This window comes from Sebastes fasciatus, chromosome 3, assembly GCF_043250625.1.
Source record: "Sebastes fasciatus isolate fSebFas1 chromosome 3, fSebFas1.pri, whole genome shotgun sequence".
Taxonomy (NCBI): Eukaryota; Metazoa; Chordata; class Actinopteri; order Perciformes; family Sebastidae; genus Sebastes; species Sebastes fasciatus.
Window position 1 is genome coordinate 7309697 of NC_133797.1, and position 12469 is coordinate 7322165.

General features: G+C 41.5%; 1 protein-coding gene across 2 annotated transcripts in view; it reads right to left on the minus strand.

Annotated features, from left to right (window-relative positions):
- glra3 (glycine receptor, alpha 3) overlaps nucleotides 1-12469 on the minus strand; it is a 41740-nt gene that overhangs the window by 19112 nt on the left and 10159 nt on the right. For both annotated transcript variants that reach the window (XM_074628724.1, XM_074628725.1), the window contains exons 2-3: nucleotides 6961-7091; nucleotides 5506-5573 (exon numbers count right to left, since the gene is read on the minus strand). In XM_074628724.1, the coding sequence (XP_074484825.1) occupies nucleotides 5506-5573; nucleotides 6961-7091 (199 nt within the window). The remainder of the gene's footprint in view (nucleotides 1-5505; nucleotides 5574-6960; nucleotides 7092-12469) is intronic.

The following is a 12469-nucleotide window of genomic DNA, read 5'->3' on the forward strand; positions in this document are numbered from 1 at the left end:
GGAGAACCAAACTAACCAGACAAGGAGATGGCAGGAATCAGAGTCCGAGAAGTCAAACAGGGTTCATCAATCAGGGTTCAGCTTAACGTAACAGTAGTACGGACTGATTTGTCCAAAATGTAGCATGTAATATGCAGTATATACAAACAAAAGCAAAATCTGCAGTTTGCCAAAAATACCCAGATGTCATACTGATTCAGAAAAAATCTCCTCCACTATGCATCGGACCAGTCTACCTCGCCTGATGTATCCCACAATGCAAAGCGCTGGCTATGGTCACATCAACAGTGGCCAAAAATGAAAAGTTATTTTACAGTTTTTGTACGCTATTTCATCACTAAATTCACTTCTGAGAATTTTTGAGAAATCAAACATATAGATTTTGAATATTGAGCAGAACAGCCTCTGACGGGGGAGAGAGATACCTGCTGAGACAACATGACCCTTTTGAACATTATAGCTTTAAATGATTAAAACTAATACACTCTGTAATATTTGTGAAGATATCATTCCACTGCTCTGTTGCTGCAAGTGAAAAAGCAGTTTGAGCAAATTTTGTTAAGCAATGTTTTATATAACATTATGTTATTTATCTTTCACCATGAGCTGTTAGAATAAATGTTTAAGGGGTTATAATAATAATAATTATTATTATTATTATTATCTTTGCTGACTGCAAAAATTCAAACAGTCTAGTACGTAAAAGGCAATGGCAATTGACATCACTTATAAGTCTATCCATCCATCCATCCATTATCTACATCCTAGCTGTTATTAACATGTGTGTTATACTTCCTGTCATGTCAGTGAAACATATTTATAATGTGTTGTTGTCGTGTTGAGGTTATTTCTCTTCACTCTCTTGTTTGTTAGAGGAACAGAGGGAGTGGGTGGATGACAGAGACAAAGACAGATGGTGAGAAGAGAGAAAGGTCTTAATCCTAATGTGACATATGGCCCATGTATACTGTATATACACGTATCTCTTACTGTAGTGCTCCTCTCTCTATACAGCTGTCAGTATAAACTGGGTATGACGACCTCTACATCTGACCCCTCACTCTGCACAGTCCTCTAAGTCACTGCTTTGACTTGAAGCCCCTTCATTGGCCGTCTGACTTTTAGATCCTGCTCTCAGTTTTCTAATCTCTCAACGGAATAGGACCTTTAACACATGTCTGATATGTAAAGTATATGACACTAGCCTGTTAGCTGTTCCCTGGGCTGGGAATAAGAATGGTGCACAATCAGCTTTAATTGTCTGTGGTGTTCACATCTGGAACAGCCTGCCACAAATGACCAACAAATGGATATGGTAGCTTGATATACACACACTTTACTGAACAGGATAAACCAGTTGCAAACTATTTAGATAACTTTTTCCATTACTACCAGAACATCTAACCATCAATTATTATCCAACCTCTGAAAAATCAATACAGTGTAAAAGCCAGTATTATGGGATTGTTTAAGATAATAATGATGAATTGAATGCGTATAACTACAGACATCCTCAAAATGAAAGTGAAAGTGAAAGTGCATACTGAAAACTGACTAAGACTCTAGTGGATTTGAAATCTAAATTAACAAAATCCATCCATTATCTGTAACTGCTTATTCTATTCAGGGTCGCGGCAGGGTTGGAGCAGATCCCAGTTGACGTTGGGCGAAGTGCAGGGTACACCCTGGACAGGTCGCCAGACTATCACAGGGCTGACACATATAGAGACAGACAACCATTCGCACTCACAGTGTGGGAGGAAGCTGGAGGACGGTACCACAGGGAGAACATGCAAACTCCATACAGAAGGGCCCCAAGCCACATTTGAAGTCTTGCTGTGAGGTGATAGTGCTAACCACTGCAACACTGTGCTGCCCAATTACAAAAAAAATAAATAATAATTGTTTAATTAAAAAAATGAACAAATAAAAATGATAATCAGAATTCCCCTAGTTATATACTACAGCAGGCAGACTCCAAAAATAAATCACACAAAGCCGGCTGGGTGTTGTGTAAACAAACGGAAGCCTACTGTCATGGAACATTCATTTGAGTCCGATAAATAATGAAAGCCAAATGAAAGCAATATTGTAAATTCTGAAATTTCTCATGACAGTTCATGCTTGGCAGGCAAACACACACACACACACACACACACACACACACACACACACACACACACACACATACATACAAATGGCATATCCGTCAGAACAACTCCCAGTGGTGCAGAAAGCACTTAGACCTTGTCGCTTCAATCATCCATCCACTCGTCCATCCATCCGCGGACTGATCACAACCAGTTCGGCTCTGCTGGCTCATTATGCAGCAGACAGACTGGGACAGGAAGTGAAGTGGTGTCAGAGTGTAGTGAAGCATCCCAAATGTGTTCAATCATTCAGACTGTATAATTCTATCTAACTACTAAAACTTTTGGTTTATGAAGACTAATAGCTCATATATTTTGGGACAACTATTTTTTGCTTTGAGCCAGCAAGACTAACAAGATGTCTTCACAGGAGGCGTGGCTTGAGAAGCACATGAGCAGAGCAGCAGCTTCAGCAGCTTCACTGCTCTCCTCTGTGTCTACACAGGATGCATTCAGGCACAGTATTGAGTGTAGGTCCCCTGTGTTTTTGATCACACAACACATCACTGTAGTTGTGTGAGAAAAACCAACTGGAAAATAGACTTGAAACAGAAAAATACACTGTGGGTTGTTTTTGCATGTATCGCGTGAGTAAAACGTGAGTCATTATGCAGCCTGTGGAGACAGCTGGATTGGTTAAAATAGGAGCGCATCTGTTGTGTTAGACGGACAACCTCATGAGCAGTTGATAAACCAACTAGAATAGCACTCGGAGAGCGCAGACCTCCGCCAACGCATGACTTTAAAAACATATCACAGCTGGTGGTTTCGTGAGGTGGTCGGCTTGTTATTAACACGGTGTGTTTTCGTTTAACGTATCGGCGGATGCCTCTCTCATTCAGTAGCCTTGTTATGTCTGTATAACGTTACACTACGTTGTCTCTCATCCTGTCAGCTACAGCTTTGTTCTTTCTCACCGTGAACGGCCTGCAGCTTCCGCACACACATTCACTGACGCATCTCCCTGCTCTCAGAAGGAGGCGGGGTCATGCGTCATCAGCTACACTGCGCATGTGTTATACCCTGTGGTTTTAATGCTCAGGCTGAAATTCTTAAAAATATTCCTGAATCTGGATCGCAACCAAAATCTAATGGATTATTCATTGTGCCACACAACACCCCTCCAAAAAATGTTATTCAAATCCATTGCAAACTTTTGGAGTAATCCTGCTAACGGACAAACAAACAAACCAATGCCGGTGAAAACATAATGGTGGCTAAACGGAGGTAAATATGAACAAAAATAAACACAAGTTCAAAGCTTTCTTCCTCTGGAGTGCATGAATATGTTTAACCAGTCTGTAATATTCTGCAATATATTTAGGAAAGTATCTTTATCTGTGCATTGAGCTGCGATATTATTGGCTACATGCTTTTTACACACACAAATCCAACATAACATTTCAATTACATTTGGTGGCTAGTGAATTATTGATATGCATTACATTGGTGTTTTAAGGGGGAAATAAACACAACAACAATTTGGGACTCAAATCCTTGCTGTTGTAATTTTCTGTCCTTGTTGATAATAAGCATGGACAGATGACACATTGGAAGGAATTACAGCTACTTTGAATCCACCAGTGCATTCTGTAGGATTTCCACACATACTGGATGTTCTACTCTTGTTTCTCTTATCGTTTGTCCCTGGTCGGGGGACTCCTAACAGGTTGGGACAGCTCTGCAGATCCCAAAATCCTAGAGGAGATGGAGTGACTTTCACAGGTTAAGAAAGTTGATAAAATACCCTTACTCCTGTACTGCTGTGCCTGAAATTAGAACCAAATATGAATCACTTTTGGGACATTTTACTAATATAAGTGCAACATACCAAGAAACATATAAAATTTGTGTTCCTGGTCTATGTATTAATGTGTGTATGCATGATATTGATGTACAAAGCAGCTTGTGTGCAGCCTGGACTGACTTCATGTCACTTTAAAGCATTTGCTGTCAGAGTCACTAAATGTCTTTACTGAACTGCTATTTATGTCTGCTTGTCTGTCTCTTCTGATTTCTGTCTCTGTCTGCCTCCCTCTGTCATTATCTCTACTTGTCAGTGTGCTCCTGTCTGGCCACAGTTTGAAGCTTTTCTTTCTTCCTCTTGCAAATTATTTTCCCTTCTGGTAGATACTGTCACTTGACCAGTCTCCCCAGTCAGTGTACTGTCTCAATTTGAGGGAAATGCTCTTGTTGGCTGGTGCACATTTTACTATTTAAATAGAATGTTGCCCTGACCTGTTTTAAACTGGATCCTACCTACAGTATGTAAACCCTATTTAAATATTGGCAAGATGTGAAGAGCTCTGAAACTGTATTCAATAATTTACAGCAGATATTGGGGCTTGATAATGAATGACAAACTAATGACCATCAGGCTCAAAGCTTATGAAGTTAGACCTTTTAGGGCACAAAACGATCTGCTTTCTGCGCAGGATTTTTTCATGGTTTTGTAAACAAATTTTCATGTTTTATTTAGTGTCTCTCCAATGACACATTAATTTAGTTTTTCACAGGGAATGTCTTAAATGGAAAATTTGCCGATTTTCAACCTTATCTCTATTTATGTGAGTTAAGAATATAGTGTGGAAACACCTGCAGGTGTTTGACGTGATAGTGATGTCGTTGGAGGCGAGGAAGAACTACAGAGTGCTACTTCAGCTTTGGTAGCTGTGGAGTGAAATGCCATTCAAAAACGTCCTTGTTCTCTTCGCTTGTATTGCAAACTAGTTACGTTTCCAACAGTGAAACTAGCATCGTAAAATATGAGTGCAGAGGATGTTATGGACGAGGATTTTTACAGTGTACAGTGTTTTGGCTGACTCGGATATTCAGCCGTATTCAGCCGGAGAGAGGCCACTCGAGGCTGCATTGGAGGATATGGCCGGCGGGGACCCTCCAGAAGCTGAGTTGCCGACAGCAAACACCGACCCATGGAGCCTTTGCTCAAATTGCCCTCCGATGCTATGAGAAACGTAATCATTCTGCTGTAATGAATGTCAGCGTTGGCAGATTTTGTTGGATGCTGTCGCTGACGCCAACCCAGGGAGAGCGAGCCGTGTGTGTGTTGTATGAAAGTTTTCCTCCTCACTGGGTTGGAGGTGTGCTGGAGACCTCCTTCAGGTTGTATTATTGTAAGCTGTTTTGTTGAGTTGAGTTGTCCATCAGCACTGACTGGACATCCACATAGAAAATGTAAATGACTATACATATTTGAATACTCTTTATGAATGTCTTTTGACGAAATACGGTTTATATAAAACATTTGTATAAAATGAGTCTGTGCCTTCATGCTAATGTAACCTTTATGCTAATTTATTTTATTTTACTTTCATGCAGTATCTGTGTTACTTACCATGGTGGTTTCAGCAATGGAGCCAAAGCTGTTGATGAAAATGTTACAGGAAACGTTAACTGGAGGACCTGCAGAGAGAGAGAGAGAGAGAGAGAGAGAGAGAGAGAGAGAGAGAGAGAGAGAGAGAGAGAGAGAGAGAGAGAGAGAGAGAGAGAGAATGATTACAGTAGATGGATATAATGTGATAATATGCATCCTAATCATATTCATTGATACAAACTGGGGGGTGGGACCCCTAAGGGGTGCCCAGTGTTATAAAAAGGGCGAGGCTAATTATTAATGATGATGAATGGGGGGTCTTGAAAATATTTTTGGGAACCAGTGAAGTAGCATGTGAAGTGTGATTGCACTCAACTTTGGGCTATCAGAAAGTAATCAGTATTTTTCAAAATAAGATAATTTAACTTTATTAAACTTCATTAAATGTCACCTCGGGGCACCACCAATCGAAAAGAGAAAATGATAGCCAATTAATAAATTCAGTTTCAATTATAGAGGTTGCTACTAAGTTATTGACTTATAAACAGTGACCGGAATACTCCATACACACAAACCACATATAGTGGGGAAGCATTTTTACCTTTTTGTAATAACATTTTGTACAATTGCACTTTAAGCCACGTCTCTGTCTAATCCTTACACTTATCTGCGTATTGACCTGTATATAGAGGTTAGTCTTGGGTGAACCCGGGTTAAGGTGTGTGGGTCAACAGTGCCTTATCCCCCAGTTGGGCAGGTCACAATAACATTGATATTTTAATGGTGCCATCAATTTTCAGAATGAAGGAGTAGCTTTTTAGTTTTCGGCATGTGAACTGAAAGAGGTATCTTCAGGATATTTCAGAATGATACCAATATATCTTTACAGGAGCCTCATAAAGAAATGTGGTTTACTACAAGGACCATTTCTTTGGTTATCTACAAAGATATGAAATCAGGGGCGTTTCTAGGAGGCTTAGGATCCTCCCCTGGGGATTATTTTTGCTAAACAAGCTCTCTTTTGATGCTTTTCTCTGCACTTTGGCACCTTATTTACATTGATATAGATGCTCTCTTCAAAGTCAGCAGACTCCATTAACAAAAACAGTATAGATAAGTTTCATGTTCAGTAATGAGTGAACAATAAAGGAGGATAACCGACCTTGGATCGACAAGTGTTACATTTCAGCAACTGGACTGCATGGGCTAATTCTCCATTTGGTACGTGATTCTGTACATAATATCAGTCGGTGAGGAACTGTGCCTGGCGAATCCAAAGTTCAAGTGAAGTTCCACAACAAGTCTTTACATGTGGGGATACCGGTGGCTGCTTGAACTAAATCATTATCTTGCTGTTACGTAAGTTATCCATGTTATTATGGACAGTGCCTCACAGGGGAAGTCCATTTCTTGTGTCCTGTGTGTTCCTGTGGAAAAATACAGACAGACACTTACAGTAGATAGCAAGGGGGATACCTTTAAAGTTTGGTCTTATCCTGGCATCATATCCAGACGTCCTGCCCATCAGTTTATCCAGAAAATCAGAGGGAGACATTGGGACATGTCGTGTCCTTGCAGCATTGTCCGCCTCCTTACACTGACCCACACTGTCATAGAAACAAAACACAAATAATACAAGTAATCATCTGTGACATGTTCACAGCAGGGTGTGTATGACAGCTCTGGTGTTGAGGTTATATTAAACACCCTGAGGATACACAAGACAACTTTTGAATCTCCAACCAAGGAGTTGAATGGTTTAGGAAAGTAGGAGCTCTGAATTTCATATGGATGAGATAGTCACTCTTAGCTCAGCAACATTTGAATCAAATCAACAGGGAGTGAATAAGGAATGAGTCCTACATGGAGGAAGCTATCAGCTGTGGAGCTATATCCAATTTTCTGTAATCCTGCTCTATCGTGGTATAAACGGCTCTACTAAAGAGGCATGGTTGAATTCATTGTTCTAACCTACTGGGCAATGTGTGTGTGTGTGTGTGTGTGTGTGTGTGTGTGTGTGTGTGTGTGTGTGTGTGTGTCTTTTGGGGTGAATAGATAGTAGTTTCTAAATGTTAAGGTAAAGCTTGATGATCCTGAAACTACACTTGTGTACGTGTGTATGTTTGTCAGTTGGGACAAGACGGAACCTTTCCTGAAATAGCTCAACTCTCTGCAGGGGGTTATACTGCTAAACACACACATCGCACACACGCACACACGCACACACACACACACACACACACACACAGAAGCAGCTAACATTTACCCCAGCAGAGAGTAAGCTTATACAACCCTGAGAACAGAATAATGGTGTTTACCATGAGTTTGATGACTCATTTAACCTCTTCTAAACATGCACTCACGCTAGCGGTGACAGTAGGAGACAACGGGACTAGCACTCATTCATTTCCAATGAGCTTTGGGAGACGAGGAGCGACAGAGAGCAGAGAGGAGGAGGAGGGAGAGACGGGAGGAAGTCGAGCAGAGTTCAAATACAAGCAAAGAAGTAGAGACAAGTAGCAATGGCCAATAAAAAAAAGGTCAATATGTTTTTCTGTTAAAAAATGTCCTTTAGCTCCTATTAGTTAGTCAAAAAACATTAAACAGCAGAGTGTTTCCCAGCCAAAAACAAATCCCTGTTGTGTTGTGATTGGGAAAAAAATAACATCAACTATAAACTCGAACATATCTGTTCTCATCGTCATGTCTGACGTCAGCATCGTCTAGCTCAGTAGCGATACAATCTTTTGTCCTGCCCTCGGAGAGAGCTCTGACACAGAAGCGCGCCACTGGCAGCCCGGTGTAGAGCTGCTCTCTGGTTGATGCATCACCACACACACTCTGTCTGCTGTCTGTGTGAGTCTGCCCATAGATGTGGATGTGTCTGCTAGGAGTGTGTGACTCATACTCAACATGATGTATGTGTGTGTGTGTTTATGTTTCTCTCTCTAGAGACAGCAGCCCAACAGTGTTTCTACCTGGCAGTGGAGGCAGATGATGTTGATGCTGGCTGGGTTTCCGCAGCTGTGAATGGCATATGATATCAATAGTACAGTAGCACAGGTCCAACCATGCAAAGTATTACAATTACTTCCCTTTTAAAAGTTTAACCGCAGACCGTCACATACATCATCAAAGCCAGCTTACCATAGAAGATTAGCAACACCATTTCCAGTTCCTGCTGGCTTTGCCCTTATTGGTGCTGTTGTTTATGCCTACGGATAACGCTCAGAGACACTAGAGGCCTTACTCTCATTTAGGGATGTTAATTTAGAATTTTTTTTCTAACCGATAACCGACCCTCGTTAACCGATTATTAACAGTTAACAGAATTAGTGTCTCATGCCAACGGTGCTATTTTTAGTGCCCAACAAGCAGCCCAGCTGCAACGAGAAGCCGATGCACAACAAGTCTAAATCCATCATTTATCACCAGCTTCAGTGTGTGAGCACAACAGACAACTGAGTCCCCAGTTCACCGTCTGGGAGAGTTACTGTAGCAGCCATGATGCTGCGTGTATTGTCCCAGTAAGTCTCCACCGCATCATTTAGTTTAGTTGCGAGGTTGTCAGCAGTGTGTCTGCCTGGCATAAATAGTAAATGGTAAATGGACTTGTATTTATAGCGCTTTTCTAGTCTTCCCACCACTCAAAGTGCTTTACACTACATGTCAACATTCACCCATTCACACACACACATTCATACACTGACGGCAGAGGCTGCCAATAGTACAAAGTGCCAACTTTGCCCATCAGGATCTAATCTAAATACTCATTCACACACTGATGGCTAAGCCTTCGGAAGCAATTTGGGGTTAAGTGTCTTGCTCAAGGTCACGTCGACATGTGACCAGAGCAGCCGGGGATCAAACCACCGACCTTCCGATTGGTGGACGACCTGCTCTACCCTGTGAGCCACAGCCGCCGCAACGTTAGCGGGTGTCTGACAGACCGTGTGTGTGTGGCGGCGGTGAGTGTGGGGTTGTCGGTGGCGTTCTAGCTGTGAATGTAGCTGTAGCAGTGTGTGTACAGGTTATTTGTCGGTGAATAAATGCCACAACTCCTCCAAGCCCAGCTCATGTGATCACTCTCTTAAGGTGGACTTTTAAGGTGGACCAGCTATTCTCCTTTAAGTGAGAAACTGCTCCTGTGAGTTTTGCTCATCTTTTAATTTGATTTTTAATATTTCTTTTAACCGTTAAACCGATATCGTTAATCGGTTAAAATTCTTTAAAAGTCTCGTTCGTTAATATGTCAGTCTTTCCGTGCTTTTCATTTTGCTCCACCTCTCCCTGGAACAGTTTCTTTCTTTGGTTGGCACAGTTAACAGTCACACTCAGGCAGAGTTGTCAGCTCAGAGCATCTTAAATCAGCTGCTAAGCTGCTTAGGTTGCTGTAGCGCTACCTCTCGCCATGTTTTCTTCTCCTCTCTCCTGCAATTTCGTGTCCTCTTCTTCCTGCCCCCCTCTCTCTCCTATACTCTCCTCCTTTTAAAACACCAGAGAACAACAGGAAGCAATGTAGAGAGACGCAGCATAACATCGGATCTTTATCAATAATGGAGGAGCTTTTAATCTAGAACTATACTCTCTCACGTCTCGTCCCTCTTACACACAGAGGCCATTTAAAGGGGAGAGCTGAACACATTTCATGTTTTAATGCATTTAATATATTAATTATCTTTCTTTCTTTCGTGTTTTAATCTACTGCTACTACTATCAGTGCTACTAAATCAATAATAAATTCAATGGTGATTTCTAAGTGTACGTGAAGTGAGCACAATATTTCATTCATGCTAAGACTTCAGCCTCAGACACTGAGTGAACCACAGAGCTACCACAGCTATACACAGGATCTGGCATTTATACAGACGTCATCCAGAGCTTGTAAAAAGAATAATAGTAAAATAAACTCGGAAAAAAAAGTTTGGAAACTTGTGTTTGGTGGATTATTTCTCTGTTGTTACAATGCTAATTGTCATTGTATTTTACATTGTTGGAAAGCCTGTTTATTTACCTTCACAATGATGTCCAACTTGTAAGGATCATGCATTTGTGGGATGAGCAGCACAGCTGATTATGCGGGTAGCGCCCAAGTAAAATTTGCCAAAATTCTCTGCCAATGCTAAACAGTGTTTTCTCCTGTTGGTGTTGACTCTTGTTTTGAGCTCAAGGTGCTGCCAATCAGGTGCCTGATGTGCATGGGGGCCTGCTGGGTGCTGCGCCCTACTAAAGTGATCATTTGGTGTCTGCTTAAAGCGTCGGCATGCCATGTTTGTCTAATCTGGATAAGGCCCGCGCGATAGGGCAAGTTGAAGCTGGTGTTCCGCAAAATAAAGTTGAAGTCTGGTTGAGGAATGGAACGCCATCCCACAGCAACGTGTGACCAGGTTGGTGACCAGCGTGAGGAGGAGGTGCCAGGCTTTTGTGGCTGCGTATGGATCTTCCACCCGCTACTGAGGTGTATTAAATGAACAAAGTGTAAAATAGCCAATATGTCTTGTTTGTTCCTTGTTACTGAAAAAGAGTTCAATCACCCAATCCACCAAACAACTCAAAACAAGAGTCAACACCAACTGGAGAATACACTGTTTAGCAGTTTAGGCCCACCTAAACCTCTAAACCACCTAGACCTCTGGTCAGAGATTCAAACAGCCCATCATGTTTTTAAATCTGAACCAGAATTATAGTGGGTTGTGCTTCTGTGGGTCTTTTATATTGTGCTGGCACATTGCAAAGGTTACATGGATTAGGCCAGAGAGCATTCTACGTGTGGTTGTGTGTGTTCAGTGTTTCATTAACAAGCTTCATTTTCAGGGAATAAAAGGTTTGCTGTTCGATGGCAGACACACGCAATAGACCAGTGGTTCTCAAACTGTGGGGTGCGCCCCCCTAGAGTGCATAATATTATAAATATTGATTCATATTTGATCGGCCAGATCAGTTCAGTGACAAGCTGCTCTGCCGAAGTTTGCTTAGCACCACCGCCACCACGGGACGCCATAAATCGTCATATACCGTGTACCCCGGTGAAATGTCAGGAAGGTATGAAGGTATAATAAAACAGATACAACCCAAGCTTACCCAGTAGTATGCGAGATTGCCGCGGACGGACAGACAGATGCACACGCACAGATATGACCGAACACATAATCTCCACCCAAAGATAATAATAATATTGATAATAATAAAAGGGCTTGTGTCCAATGAGGACACATTTCCTTTATGGGTTGCAGTGACCCTGTACATCTACAAAGTTAGTAACTTAAGGAGCGCAAAGAGACAATGTGCTCATTGAACTACAACTACTACATTCAGTTAGTTTTATTTTGCACAGCCTTTTGCCCTCTCACTGGCTCTATAGGTTGAAGTGAGCAAAGCCTGCAGATGTTTCCCTTCTAGGGAACACCAACACAATGTGTCAAAACTTTATTGTGAAAAGGCAACAAAAAATATCAGACTCAAAACCCCAGAGGATTCTATCCTAACATATCACCTGAGCTCTGCAACTAAGACGCTAAAAAGCCCAACTGTGTCTGGGAGAGGTTTGGTTTGAAGTGCTGACAGAATTATTTATAACTAGCTCTCTGATTATGCAATAAAACATCCCCATGAAGCCGACATGAAGAGACAGAGAGAAGAGGCCTTTTGCATCTGGCCATATCGAGAGACCTTGGTTTATTCCTACCGTTACGTAACACCCTATCTCTATCAGCACGCCAACAAGCATGCAGGAAAGTACAATGTTGAAGAATCCATTATTCTGGTCTATGATCTGCAGATGTGAATGAGCGTGAGATAAATGTATTACAGGACTGTTCAGACTTTGAGTCATTAAAAATGTATTAAAACAAAAAATCCCAGTTTATCACCGCAACATCCTCCTATCTGGTTAGACGGGACTTCAGTTTAAGAGGTCTTTGCACATTAATTGTATGAATCATGCTAGTATGAATCTGATAATTTATTAAAAAAAATCAATGTGGAA